At 45.4% G+C, this 15,375-nt stretch overlaps 1 protein-coding gene across 4 annotated transcripts in view; it reads right to left on the bottom strand.

Annotated features, from left to right (window-relative positions):
• Positions 1-13,731, bottom strand: part of AGPAT1 (1-acylglycerol-3-phosphate O-acyltransferase 1) — a 39,288-nt gene extending 25,557 nt beyond the window's left edge. The window contains exons 1-2 of one of the 4 annotated variants that reach the window (XM_088128695.1): positions 12,916-13,731; positions 8,160-8,241 (exon numbers count right to left, since the gene is read on the bottom strand). In XM_088128695.1, coding sequence (XP_087984821.1) covers positions 8,160-8,166 — 7 coding nt within the window. In that variant the 5' untranslated portion in view covers positions 8,167-8,241; positions 12,916-13,731. Of the gene's footprint in view, positions 1-8,159; positions 8,242-11,510; positions 12,665-12,702; positions 12,722-12,915 lie in introns of those variants that run through there. The other 3 variants (XM_088128694.1, XM_007430302.3, XM_088128696.1) reach the window with 3 other exon arrangements.
• Between the last annotated feature and the right edge of the window lie 1,644 nt (positions 13,732-15,375).

The raw sequence follows: 15,375 nt of genomic DNA, 5'->3' as shown, positions 1-15,375 counted from the left end.
TTGACCTTGTTATCAGTATAAAAGACACCTGTCCACAACTGCAAACAGTCACACTCCAAACTCCACTATGGCCAAGACCAAAGAGCTGTTGAAGGACACCAGAAACAAAATTGTAGACCTGCACCAGGCTGGGAAGACTGAATCTGCAATAGGCAAGCATCTTGGTGTGAAGAAATCAACTGTGGGAGCAATAATTAGAAAATGGAAGACATACAAGACCACTGATAATCTCCCTTGATCTGGGGCTCCATGCAAGATCTCACCCTGTGGGGTCAAAATGATCACAAGAACGGTGAGCAGAAATCCCAGAACCACACGGGGGACCTAGTGAATGACCTGCAGAGAGCTGGGACCAAAGTAACAAAGGCTACCATCAGTAACACACTACGCTGCCAGGGACTCAAATCCTGCAGTGCCAGATGTGTCCCCTTGCTTAAGCCAGTACATGTCCGGGACTGTCTGAAGTTTGCTAGAGAGCATTTGGATGATCCAGAAGAGGATTGGGAGAATGTCATATGGTCAGATGAAACCAAAGTAGAATGTTTTGGTTTAAACTCAACTTGTCGTGTTTGGAGGAGAGAGAATGTTGAGTTACATCCAAAGAACACCATACCTACTGTGAAGCATGGGGGTGGAAACATCATGCTTTGGGGCTGTTTTTCTGCAAAGGGACCAGGACGACTGATCCGTGTAAAGGAAAGAATGAATGGGGCCATGTATCGTGAGATTTTGAGTGAACACCTCCTTCCATCAGCAAGGGCATTGAAGATGAAACGTGGCTGGGTCTTTCAGCATGACAATGATCCCAAACACACTGCCCGGGCAACGAAGGAGTGGCTTCGTAAGAAGCATTTCAAGGTCCTGGAGTGGCCTAGCCACTCTCCAGATCTCAACCCCATGGAAAACCTTTGGAGGGAGTTGAAAGTCCGTGTTGCCCAGCGACAGCCCCAAAACATCACTGCTCTAGAGGAGATCTGCATGGAGGAATGGGCCAAAATACCAGCAACAGTGTGTGAAAACCTTGTGAAGACTTACAGAAAACGTTTGACCTCTCTCATTGCCAACAAAGGATATATAACAAAGTATTGAGATGAACTTTTGATATTGACCAAATACTTATTTTCCACCATGATTTGCAAATAAATTCTTTAAAAATCAGACAATGTGATTTTCTGGATTTTTTCCCCCATTTTGTCTCTCATAGTTGAGGTATACCTATGATGAAAATTACAGGCCTCCCTCATCTTTTTAAGTGGGAGAACTTGCACAATTGGTGGCTGACTAAATACTTTTTTGCCCCACTGTAGGAAAATACAACCTCAGATGAACAACAACACATGACATATTACACCATGTCATTTATTTTACAAAAAGAAAGCCAAAATGGAGAAGCCATGTGTGAAAAAGTAAGTACACCCTTACTGTTTCCATATGTATGAACAGGCTAAATAGCAGCCAGGTGCTGCTAATCAAATGCCCTTGATCAATTGATCATCATCTCTGTAACAGCTGAAGTTTTAGGAGTTTGCTGGTCTCAAGCACTGAGGTATGTGTTAACACAATGCCAAAGAGCAAAGACATCAGCAATGATCTTAGAGAAGCAATTGTTGGTGCCCATCAATCTGGGAAGGGTTATAAGGCCATTTCCAAACAATTTAAAGTCCATCATCCTACAGTGAGGAAGATTATTCACAAGTGGAAAACATTCAAGACAGTTGCCAATCTTCCCAAGAGTGGACGTCCCAGCAAATCCACCCCAAGGTCAGACCGTGCAATGTTCAGACAAATTGTAAAAAATCCAAGAGTTACATCTCGGACTCTACAGACCTCAGTTAGCATGTTAAATGTTAAAGTTCATGACAGTACAATTAGAAAAAGACTGAACAAGTATGGTTTGTTTGGAAGGGCTGCCAGAAGAAAGCCTCTTCTCTCTAAAAAGAACATGGCAGCATGGCTTAGGTTTGCAAAATTGCATCTGAACAAATCACAAGACTTCTGGAACACTGTCCTTTGGACAGATGAGACCAAAGTGGAGATGTTTGGCCATAATGCACAGCGCCACGTTTGGTGAAAACCAAACACAGCACATCAGCACAGACATCTCATACCAACCGTCAAGCACGGCGGTAGAGGGGTGATGATTTGGGCTTGGTTTGCAGCCACAGAACCTGGGCACCTTGCAGTCATTGAGTCAACCGTGAACTCCTCTGTATACCAAAGTATTCTAGAGTCAAATGTGAGGCCAAATGTTGTAGATTTGCTGGTGTGCTTGGGATCATTGTCCTGTTGCATGACCCAATGTTGGCCAAGCTTTAGCTGTTGGACAGATCTACAATGGAATGGCTGAAAAAGAAAAGAATCAAGGTGTTGTAATGGCCCAGTCAAAGTCCAGACCTCAACCCGATTGAAATGTTGTGGCGGGACCTCAAGAGAGCTGTGCATAAACGAATGCCCGTGAAACTCAACGAACTGAAGCAATGTTGTAAAGAACAGTGGGCCAAAATTCCTCCACAACAATGTGAGAGACTGATAAAGTCATACAGAAAACGATTACTTCAAGTTATTGCTGCTAAAGGTGGTTCTGCAAGCTATTGAATCATAAGGTGTACTTACTTTTTCACACATGGCTTCTCCATTTTGGCTTTTTTTGTAAAATAAATGATGACATGGTGTAATATGTCATGTGTTGTTGTTCATCTGAGGTTGTATTTACCTACTTTTGAGAACTGCTAAGCAGCAGATGGTTTTTATTATGTCCTGATATGTAAAACCATAGAACAAAGAGGGTGTAGTTTCTTTTTCACGTGACTGTATGGAAGCAATTCAATGAAATCATCAATTTATTGCACAGGATACTGAAATCAAAGAGATTTCATGTCAGAGATTAACAGAAAAGGGAGTGAGAAAAGACACATAATGATTTAATTTAAATGTCATTTACATTAATGAAACATTAATATTACTCCTTACCTATTGGATTAATTATATCCTTTGGTCACATTAACAATTAAAATGAGGCAATAACTTCTGGAGAAACTCTGGGGGTTACACCCATAATTTTTGGGGCTTGTGTGAAATCACAGAGTCACCTGGTGCACCCTTCAAACCAAGGACTTTAGTTTGCCAAGTAGGAAAACAAGGGATAGAATCTCTAGTCAATACCATATAAATACCACTGTACCAAATAATACAATATCCATCCATTCATCCATCTGTCTCACCCCCATGGGTGATCTGTGTCTTCCTCAATCTCGGGTCCTCTACCAGGAGCCTGGGAGTTTGAGGGTTCTGTGCAGGATCTGAGCTGTTCCTAGCACTGCACTCTTCCGAACAGAGAGCTCTGATAGTGCACACACACACACACCACCCATAGGGGTGAGAGAGAGTGTGTGTATGTGTGTGTGTGCGTGCATGTGTATGTGTGTAAATAATAAAGGGGTGTGATGGTTGTAGGGAAAAAATGATAAAGAGTTAAATCATTGTATTGTCGAAGGCTTTCACGGCCGGCATACGATGGCTGGTGTGGGTCTTCCGGGCTGTGTGGCCGTGTTCTTGAAGTTTTGTTTCCTAACGTTGCACCAGCATCTATGACCGGCATCTTCAGAGGGCAGGAGCACAGACAGGAGCAGTTCTCTCTGTGCCCAGCACAGCTCCTGCCTGTGCTCCTGCCCTCTGAAGATGCCGGTCATAGATGCTGGCGAAACGTTAGGAAACAAAACTTCCAGAACACGGCCACACAGCCCGGAAGACCCACACCAACCACAGTTAAATCATTGTTAATAGCATAGCACAGCCATCTTCAGCCTGCTACTTTCTAGGAATGTCGGGATATAACTCCCATCATCCTCAGCCATCTGAGGCTGCCTGGGGAATTCTGGGAGTTGAAGTCCACACAAAGATGCCAACTTTGAGAAACACTGTACTAAATAGTAGACAGGAACAGAAGGCTGCATCATCCTGAATGCAATGCTCCTGTCTCTAGCTGTAAGTAAGAGGACTAGTCACCACGCCTGACACACATGAATATCTCAGAAGTTACCTCCTGGTCCTCAAGCAGGCATCCCTGGTAGACTTTATAACATGAAAAGGGACCCGCTACCTCTTAGACACCTCATGCTCTAGAGCAGTGTTGTCCAAACTTGGCCAGTTTAAGATGCGTGGACTTCAATTCCCAGAATTCCCCAGCCAGCCATGCTGGCTGGGGAATTCTGGGAGTTGAAGTCCACTCATCTTAAACTGGCCAAGTTTGGACAACACAGCTCTAGACCGACCTTTCCTTGGTGCCTGAATGGCTAGGAATTCTGGGGGCTTTAGTCCCAACATATCTGAAAAGCTACCAAGTTTGGAAAAGTTGCTTAAGCCCAATGGATAGGCCAAGATACTGTTTCTTAAATCCCCCCCACACTCTTATTTCCATTTAGAAAATCCTCCTCCAGAGAACTCTATTTTTAAGACCATCCTCACTAACTCCACTGCAAAATCCCATCCTTTCAACCAGCATTCAATGAAGTTTACTTATTTACATAGTCATCCAACTCACATAATCACAACTCCTTGGTGGCATACGCCAAATACTGTAGAGTCCCTGGTGCTCTCTGATCTTGGTGGTTTGCTTGCACAGGTTTCATTACCTGACCAGGTAACATCATCAGTGCGAGTGAGTGTGGGGTTTGCTCCCTGTTTATATACAGTGGCTTGCCCTGCCGGTGTCGGTGGGGGTGTGGCTTTCTCCTCGGTAGTTCCTTGATTAGGGTTACTGCTTTCTGCTTGATTGTTTGTCTGATGTTAATCCCTGGTTATCTGGGCGTAGGCTCCTGGAGAGGATGTCTTCTGGTCTTTTTGTTTCCTACTTAGTTTTTTTATTATCTCTTTTGAATGGGGGAGTTTATCTCTATGTGTCTATGTGTCCCTCTCCAGCAGCCTACACTCAGATAAGCAGGAATTAACACCAGACTAACAATCAAGCAAAACACAATACTTTAATCAAGGAACCATCAAGGAGAAAGCCACACCCCCCACCAAAACTGGCAGAGCAAACTACTTTATATAAACAGGGAGCAAACCCCACGCTCCCTCACACTGAGGATGTTACCTAGTTGGGTAATGAAATGTCTGCAATCAAACCACCAAGATCAGAGAGTACCAAGGATTCTACAGTTCAACCGTGAGTTACAGATATTCTCTTTTATGATACATCAAATAAAACCAGGAAACTATGAATACAAATGAAACACCATACAATCAGAAGAAACTAAATCCACAGCCAGTATATCAAGGAACATATAGTGGTGGTCAACCAAACATACACCCCACCGCCAAGAAGACAAGTTCACGCTTGTTGTGGACAGTGCCTGGAAGAAAAATCAGGTTTTTTTCTGGAGAGTTAAAGATTGCAGCCATCCAAATCTTTGGGGCAGGGGAAATTTTCTAAAGGGCAAGTGATGCCACAGAAAATCACAGAAAGTGACGCCACAGAAAAGGCACACCTCTCCATGTGAGAGCACATTAGAGACATGTGCCTCACAAATAACCCAACCCTGGGTCATGCAGAGCTTTATATCTCATAACTAGCACTTGATTTGCACCTGCAACTTGCAAAATAATGATATTATATGTGCACACAGCAGTACACCCAGGAAGTGACTACGGTTTGAGTAACTATAAGCAGGGCCTCCTGATCCAGGAATGGACACAACTGGCACAAAAGATGAAGTTCTTTAAAAGCTCTCCTGGCCACAGCTGGCATCTTCTCCTCAAGCAGGAGGTGAGTCCAAACTGGGCACCAGCTCTGAGGGAGTACAACCCCTTCTAGAATGGTGAAAAATCTCCAGATCCAGGTTCAGAGATCCAAGACTCACAACTACTCAATCTTGATAAGTGTAAGCCAAAGTCTGTTCTTCTCCACCCAGGTCCCCATAAAAGACCTTGATAGCATCTCTTGATTGGCCAGGATCAGAGAGGTATAACTGAATATTATTAGCATAATGTTACTTCATTCCATGCTGACAAATAACCTTACCAGTGGTTTTATGTAGATGTTAAACAAAAATGGGGAGAAAATAGATTCTGAGGCATTCCACAAAGCAGGGGTAGGATTAGAGCTTTATCCCCCCACCAACATTGGCTGGAACCAATCATGAAAGATAGAGAACCACCTCAAAATTGTGCTTCCCACTTCCACCCTCCTGAGTCAGTCCAGAAGGATACCCCAACTGATGGTATTAAAGGCCACTGGAAGATCAATGAGGGCCAGGATAGATGCACTCTACCTATCCTAAGCTTGTCATAAACCTCAACAAAGTGCAACTAATGCTGTCTTAGTAGTATATCCCAGTCTGAACCCAGACTGAAAGGAGTCCATAGATAATCTATTTTCTCCGTTAGGACCCTTAGCAGTTGCAAAAGGGAAGACTGGAGACAGGATAAAAATTGTCCAACTCCTTTGGATCCAGTGATGGCTTTTTGAGAAGGCAGACCACTACTTCCTTAAGACCCAGTGGAACCATGCCCTCCCTCAAGGAAGCACTTACCAGTGCATGGATCCAACCACACATCACCTACTTGGCGGCCTTAATGAACCAGAAGGGGCATGGATCTAAAACACAGGTTGCTGCCCTGACAGCACCAAGAACCTTCTCCACTTCTTCAGGACCAAAAGGCTCAAATTTATCCCAGATAACTGAGCAAGAAAATATCTTAATTAACTTCATAGGACCTGAACAGACAAAGTTCATCTAGGAGGAGATCTGAGGGATTGTATCCACCAAATGCTGAGAATAATTCTCACAGTGACCTTGCAAATGCTCCTCCAACCCTCCTTACCCAGGAGAGTTAGGGTGGTCCTACATAAGCAATCGGCCAACACAATAAGATAACTGTTTCACTGCTCTTATCTCCATGAGATAATCCTTAAGAAATGCTCTTACCCATGCTTGGTTGGATTCACTTGTCTTTCTCCAGTAGTACTCTAGGACTCTTTTTTGCTGCTTCATCATCAGGAGATCCTCTGAAAACCAGGGGACCCACCAGAATCCATAAGCAGGCAGACTCCACTCAGGTGTGATCCAATCCCCATTGTTGTTCTCTCATTCCAAACAGCAACTAAGGTCTCAGTCAAACTGTGCATCAGAGCCTCAGGGATAACCCCAAGTTCCCTCTGAAATCCAGCCAGGTCTACCAGTAGCCTGGGGTGGATAAATTAAGTTGGTCCTTCTTCACAGCCAGGAGAATCAATCGTGAGCCACCACCATTACTTTAATCAAGAATAAGATCTTCACAAGGGCCACCACCACAATTGTACCATACAGCAGCTGAGAGTAGCTCTTCCAACCTGAAGCCTCTTACCACCAAATAGCTGACTGATGCTGACTCATCCAGTGATGACTTTGACAGTCCCATGAACAGGGAACAATAAAGCTTCTCTGATTACCTAGGATGTTGCTCTGGAGGCTCTATTTGGGAAGACTAAAGACCACACTCACCAATCGAAGACTCAAACACTGTCCAAAAAACTTTTCAAACCCTCTACAAATACCAACACATCCAGAAACTAACCCTAACATACTCTAATCCACAACTCCAATGGTCCATCTTTAAGAACCCACCAGCCCAGGCACCATGATTAAAAAAAAAGATCCTTCATTGCACAAGTTTCAGTATACTTTTACTCTTTATTGGCTGAAAACATTCTAAACCAGGATTTCTCAAACTTGGCAACTTTAGGATGTGTGGACTTCAACTCCCAGTTGAAGGTTATATACTGGACTCTTTCCACATCTATGATTCCATACAGTTCCATACAATAATAGATGTTCAACCCTTTCAGGGTATGCACAGAAACATCATCAGCCCATATCATCATATCCCTGTTTTCCACGCTGGTTATATTGAAGTCTAACAGACTGTTGAGGAATTTGACTTTACAATATAGAGGTGCAGCAATGATAGCTTGTGTAACTCTTTGTAACGTAATATGAGCAAGAGAGATGCCCCCAACAACTACATTTAATCCATCCAAATGCTGGATTAGAGATCTTTAGTCTGAGGACTCTTTTGATGATACTGAGCACCAACACATACATTAAAGAGCAAAAGTAGCCTCTACTAAATCTTAAGAATCAACTGAAAGTTTCTTTGGTGTCTCTTTTGGGGTAACTCACCAGTCATTACCGTTTCTTCTGTGGTGGAGACTTCATAATCTGGCCTGAATAGATTCCAAGGTGATGATGACAAATTTTGAACCTGGAAAGGAAACCCATTTCAACCTTTGTAATCTTATTTCTCAGTACAAAATTATATCTGCACTGCAACTTTTATGAGAGCTATGAAACACTGAACATGCTTCTAGATAAGATTTTAGCCCTGTACCTGCTGTCTCATAGTCACAGAAGTTTAATTCTCATTAATAAAATGGTAAATTATGGTCTAAGTGACACAACTGTTGGATGGATTCATAGATGGCTGAATGACCACACCCAAAGAATATGCATAAATATCAAATATTTGTATCAGCTTGAGAACAACAGTGAGTGGAGTGCCACAGGGCTCTAACTGGGCCCCATGCTGATCATCATTTTTATAAATTACCTGGTTGAAAGTGCTGAGGATGATTATTAAATGTGAAGGTAACACAAAACTAGGAGGAGTGGCTAATACTACAGAAGAGAAGATTCAAAAAGATGTAAATAAGGAGGAACAGTGGGCCAAAAGGAAATGTAAAGTCCTGCATCTAGGAAGAAAAAAATGAAATATGTGCCTAGAGGATGGGGTAGACTTGGTTCAGTAGCAATACATGTGAAAATGATCTGGATGTTCTTACTGACCACAAGTTAAACGTGAGCCAGTACTCTGATGCAGCTGTTAAAAAGGAAAAACCCATCCTGAAGTTTATTAACAGGATCACAGAATCCAGATCATAAGCACTAATAGTTCAACTCTATTCTGCCCTGGTCATACTCTGCTTGGAAGACTGGGTTCAGTTCTGGGTACCACAATCCAAAAAGGACAATAACAAATTGAAGTGGCCACAGAGGAGAGCTCTCAAGATGCTAAAGCATCTGTAATCCAAGCCTTATGAAAACCAGTTGAAAGAACCTGTGTTTAGTTTGCAAAAGGGTTGAGGGAAGAGAAATACCTAAAGGGTTGTTGCATAGAAGAGAGAGTGGACCTATTCTCTACTGCCTCCGAGGATAGGATCAGAACCAAGAGATCAGCCAGGAGAACAGGCTGCTACTTAAGGTGGTAGGTTCTCCTTCACCAGACATCTTCAAACCAAGATCAGGGGGAAGGGATGTGCTTGACATGTTCTTTTACCTTGCACATCAGAAAACATCTCCCCTATAAGTAGCCACTACTTCCTTGTTTTTAAACAAATCCACCGGGCTTCCAAATTCACTGCATTCAGCCACCGTTGTTTGCTGATAACAATCTTTATAGCTTTCCCTCTTCTTTAACAGTACACAAAGTTCTCTTCCTTTATATAGTAGTAACACACCAGGATTTGAACCCAGGGCCTCTCTAGTCCTACTGCAAAACTCTAAGGCAGCATTTCTCAACCTTGGCAACTTTAAGATGTGTGGACTTCAACCTCTAGAATTCTGGGAGTTGAAGTCCATGCATCTTAAAGTTGCCAAGGTTGAGAAACACTACTCTTAAGGCATGGATGAGTAATATGTTGTTCTCCACAAGTGATTAAACTCCAACTCCAATCACTCCTGGCACCATACCCAAAGCTGAGGGACGACTGGAGCTGAATTCTATCCGCTTCTGGATGGTGACCTCTTGTTTGCCCCGACTTTAACCACTATGCCACAGTGACTCTCCCAAAATTTCATTTCAAGCAGAGGCTGCTGGTGGTAATTATCACCCAAAGTACTATTCTACCTTGTACCAGAAGGAAACACAGCCCCCACAATTACAGTGATAGTTTGTGTAATGTCTAATGCAATCAAAGCTTCATTAAAGTCATACTAATAGAGATTCCAAAATGCAACATCTCTTCTTCAGCCATTCTACTGATCTGTTTGTGTTCAGGATCACTGCATGACCTGATTACACACACTTTTCCAGTCACAGTTAATGTTTGCTTAACATGCAACAATAAGGGCATGACCCAATACACTGGGAAGTTGTTTTTATCTGTTAATTCTCTCTTTATCTATTGATTTTCAAGCAGTCTCTTAGATAAAATTCTGACTACATCTCAGATTATAGATCATTCTAAAAGGTTCACAAACTTTTCCTCAGTAACCTAAGAGGAAAGAAGTAGCAGGGATGAGTTCTTAGGCCACCATGGTTTATTTAATAAACAACCAGGTTTTCACAAAGGCTGTGTGTATCATACAATATATCAAGCCACAGTTTGCTCAATCATAATTTAAAAATCCATGACTGGCTCAGCTAACAAACTACATTAAACCAGTATATTAAAGTATTTCTGGGGGAGATGGGCGACATACAAATTTAATAAATAAATATGCTTTATAAATTACATACTAAACCACATACAAGCAAACCACATTGCGGTTTATAAGGGTGAGCCTGGTTATATTAAGTATCACATGCTATATGAACCCTGCCATTGTAGCTTATTCATCAGAACATAATTAAACAATGTTAAATACAGCCTATTTGTCTAATTGAGAATGACGTTTAGAGCAATTTAGAATACTCAGTTGTACACATTTAAATTATAATCTTGCAATCTTGCCAAAGGGATCTTGCCCCATTACAGTGCAGCAGATGTCATAGCACACTGATCATCCACTACAACTCTCCAAAAGGAAAAGTGAATTTAATCACATCTACCTAAGAGCCTACACATCTACCTAAGCCCTAGGAAAGAGGCAATGGCAAACCACTTCTGAAAAACCTTGCCAAGAAAACTGCAGGGACTTGTCCAGGCAGCCTCCAAGAATCAGACACGACTGAATGGGGGAAAAAATCCTAAGAGTAGTAGTAATACTATTACAGTACTCATTTAAAACTTTATATTCCAATTAGGGGAAAGCATACTCATCTCCTACAAAGACATACTTTCTAGACATTCTTCCTGTTCTGTATCACCCATCTAGATAATGACTTCGAGTCAGTGTTGACTCCTGGGAGCTGCCTGGACAAGTCCTTGCAGTTTTCTTGGCAACATTTTCAGAAGTAATTTGCTGTTGCCGCCTTCTTCCTGGGGGCTGAGAGAGAATGACTAGCCCAAGGTCATCCAGTTGACTTTGTGCCTAAGAGAGGACTAGAACTCATAGTCTCCCAGTTTCTAGCCTAGTGCCTTAACCCCTATACGAAAGTGGCTCTCCATCTACCTTCTTCATTTGTCATCTCTGAAAGACATCTAGCTCCTTAAGTCACCGCAAAACCCAGGAAGGCCTTAATTCAAGCCTTGCAACAATCTTACTCATGTGTAAAACTCAATCTTACATACCTACTTAGAAATAGTCTTAGGCAAGTCTTGAGCCTTAGATCCCAACCCTCCAAACCTTTGGAGTAAGGACAGATATACTAACCTAACAAGAATCTTCGAAGGATGGTTGAAATAAAAACAGGCAAAACACTCCGAATTCTCAAAAAGTGGCATCTAAGTCATAAGAGTATTCTTATTATTTTCTCATTATTGCCATGTATATTTTTCACTAGGAGTTTTTCCCAATTACGCCTTCTAATGCTGGATGTTGTGGGAGATTCCAAAGTGGTACAAGGATGCCCACACACACTTCCTTCATTTTAGAATTATACAACACCCCATCTTTCCAGGCAACTACAGTCACTACACAACTCTCTTCCAAAGCCTTCCTTGTTAATCATGTTTGTCCAAATACTCCATGGCAGGCGGGGATGGGGGCTTGGATTTAAGAGGCTTGGACTTAGATCCCAGTTCAGCCAAGACAAGTTGGTCAAAACAGGATTTTCATGGTCTATCATATGGGATTGATCAATGCCATCCTAATAAGGCTGCTGCAGGAATGATCAAGGTAAGAATTCATGGCGGTTTGTTGCTCAGGGTCACTATTAAAGGAAAAGAGAAACCACTGAAGAAAACCAGAGGCCTCCAGTTCCCAGCCATTAGAAAGGTTTGCACAAAGCCCGCTTAGAACCACAATACACTTGGCTTATCTCACATTCACAGGATGCTTATCTTTTGATAACTGATCCACCAAGCTCCTCCTGCCCCAAGGCGTTCACCTTAAAGAACTCACTTGAACAATATTTAAATGTTTCTTTTCAGGTCTTGCCCTGCATTATATCATCCCAGTTTGCCAGAACCTCACCTCGCCCCTTTTTCTTCCCATCAAACCATGCCTCCCAATTCCGTCTCACGCGACTGCATTTCACAGACCCTCCAATGTTTTCCCCAGGCCTGATGACTTCAAGGCCCAGCTCTCCCAGGGCTTCTTCTCAGGTGTCCCCCACCTCTTAAGCAGCTCACAGCGGACTTGGCTCTGCTCCTCCCGCTGCCACCCCAAGTCGCCCCAGGATCCTCCTTCCAGATCTCCTCCCTCCAAAGAGGTCTGTCTCCCCACCCCAATCAATGCTTAACCTCCTGGCACCGCTGCAACCTTCTGCCTCTATGGCATCTCCCAACTACTGACCCAGATCCCTTTCCTGAAAAAGAGAGGGGGGGGAGGGCAGCAGGCCTGGGACCTCGGAAATACACAACTGGGCGGAGGGCGGGGGGCAAACGCGGCATGGCTGACTTACTATCCCTTGATACAGGCAGAGTATGTAATACTTATGGCTAAGATCCAAGGCGGGGGACATATGGCGATCAATTCCGGAGTCTAGAAGCATCCAATTGCTGGACTGGCAATCCAGCCTAACTCCCCCCATCAAGCCTCCTATGCCCCCCTCCCCCCGACTAACCCCCCACTCGCTGGGAATGATGGGAGTCGTAGTCAAACCTCCCCCTCTTACCTTGCCTGGCTGCGCGCCCCGCTTTGGGGGGAACCTGGCGCCGGGGCTCCTGGAGGCCCCTGCCCGCTCACCCCCCGCGCCTCCAGGGCCAGGCCATGGCGGAGCCGGCTTCAGGGATGCGCTGAGGAAGAAGCCGGGAACGCGGCCAGGGGGGCGGGCTCAGATGCTCCAGCTTGGCCGGCGGCGGCGTGGGCCACTTCCTCGGGGGCTCCGCCGAGCGGCAGGAAGTGGGGGGGCCGCTGACGGGCAGCCCCGGCCGCCAATAGCGGCGGCGGCTCCTTCCTCCTCCTCGTTTGTCCCCACCCCGTGACCAGCGGCGCTCTCTTCCCCCCCCCCGCGGCTGTTCCTGCGGGTGCTGCGCTCCTCCCCCCGCCTCCTCGCGGCTCTTCTTCATTCATTCATTCATTCATTCGCTCGCTTTCATTCATCCATCCCGGGCTGCCTCCACCCCCGCCCCGTCGGTCCACCTCCGCCTCCGCCTCCGCCGCCTCGGTCCGAAAAGGCCGAGGAGAGACAACGCGGACGCGGGGAGGGAGACGCGGGGCGCCGCGTGCCCGACGGTTCCAGCGGACACGCCCGGCAGCCCCGCACGACCCCTCGTGGCCGGGTCCAGCGGGCTTCCTCCCGGGCGAGGCTGCGCGGGTGGGGCTGCCCGCTGGGCACGTGCGCGGCCGCGGGCGGCTTCAGTCGGGCGCCCGGCGCGCCGTTGAGGGTCGCGGCCGGATCGCTCCAGGCGCTTCGCCGCATCCGCTCTCGGAGCGCAGCCTTTGCGAGGTCTTTCTGCCGAGGACGTTAGCGTGAATTAGGAAACGCCCTCGCCGGAGTGCGCTTTCCGCATCCGAGAAAACCGTGCAACGTACCTAGCCATAAACAGAAGTTCCGCTACCCTAAATTGTGGTGGGAAAGGAAGAGGCTGAGAGCCGCGGTCTGCCAAACTACGACTCCCAGACCAGCGGGGCCAAGGGCGAGGGATGCTGGGAGTTGTAGTCTGGCGAAGCGCAGAGGGCCACAGGCTCGCCGCCGTCCCAGCGCTGCGGAGACTCGCCGTTCGCGCGGCGCGGAGCCCTTCGCGCTAAACGCCGCGAAGAATTAAATTCGTGTTGAGTCACTTGTTGAGATGGGCGGCCGTACAAGCCGGATGGACGAATAAACAAATGAAAGTATAATTCCACGCTAAACCCGTGGAAGTATGTATATTCTGCTTGGTCTTCTTTCCCCTCCCTTTCCATCTTTCCCTCCCTTTCCGCTTGCTTTTTAGACTTGTGGGTTTTACTGTCCTGGGCCCAGTTCTGAGTTATTTACACGCATACCTGTCCCCAAGACGGAGTAAGGAAGGTTCAGCAAAGGGCAGAAATGGAGTATGAAATAGGAAGCCGAAGAAAACAGGGAGACATGAAAAATACTATAAAAGCAAATGTTTGCTAAATCTGGTTTATACCAACACACTTTACTCAAGCACCCCGTACCTTTCTCTTCTTGAAAATCATCCTTGCTTCCACACATCCATACGCCATTTGATGTGTTTATTCTTTTGCACGGAAAAGTGGCTAACAAATCTACATCTTCCAAGGTAAAAACCTGTCCTCTCATTATTTGTGAAGCAGGTTTGCAGAGACAGTGGGAGAGGAACCACACACACCCCTTTGTGCTGTGTGGGTATTCGTATATATATATAGCCGCCCATCTCACACAAAGTGACTCTTCGTGGTATGCGTGTGGCTGTATCCTCTACATCACTTACTATGAAAATAAACACTGCTGCTTTTAATATAGGTGCAGAATGAGGGGATATAAAGATTGGCGGGTGGCCCAAAATGTAAGCAGTGTGGCAGGATGAGACAACCTGATGGCTGTGGGGATTACTCGATAATCTCAAGGTTAACGTGTTTTTCTTTCGCTTCGGCCAGCGCCAAGCAAACTGCCACAGAGACACCTAGAAGCTTCTGGCTTAATTAAAATATCTCAGAGCAAGCCCATTTTTTTAACGAAACATATATAAGGGGCAGCTCTGTTAGGCGATGGACCCTCTTGTTGGACATCACTGATGTCGTATGTATGTAATGAAGATTGGAGAAAGTGGCTGAGAAGGAACAGTCCAGGGGTGTCTGCAGGGTGTGGCCAGACAAGCCAAGATGCAGCCACCATGGCGCAATCAGCGTTCTGCCCATTGTCTATGCATGTCACAATGCATGTAAAAAATGGGTGGAGCTTCCATGGTGGCCACCATTTTGACTTTTTTGATCAAACCCTGCAGACACCCCGGAACAGGCAGAGGAGGGATCTGCTGCTGAGGACCCAGAAGGAACAAGGAGGAGCTGAAAGAGAGCTGCAGAGCAGACCGCCTGGTGGAAAAACTAGTCCGGAAAGGACAGACTGGAAGTTGGGGAGGACAAGTCGGGAAAGGCGCTGGAATCCCAGGAAGCTCAGGAAAAATGTACTTTTCCTCTTTGTGTTCCCCTC

The sequence above is a fragment of the Python bivittatus genome, unplaced genomic scaffold (genome assembly GCF_059951505.1).
Source record: "Python bivittatus isolate LINGU-HERP-01145 unplaced genomic scaffold, Pbiv_v1 ctg000800_np1212, whole genome shotgun sequence".
NCBI lineage: Eukaryota > Metazoa > Chordata > Lepidosauria > Squamata > Pythonidae > Python > Python bivittatus.
Note: the sequence above shows the minus strand (reverse complement) of the source record. Positions and strands in the feature narration are given on the sequence as shown.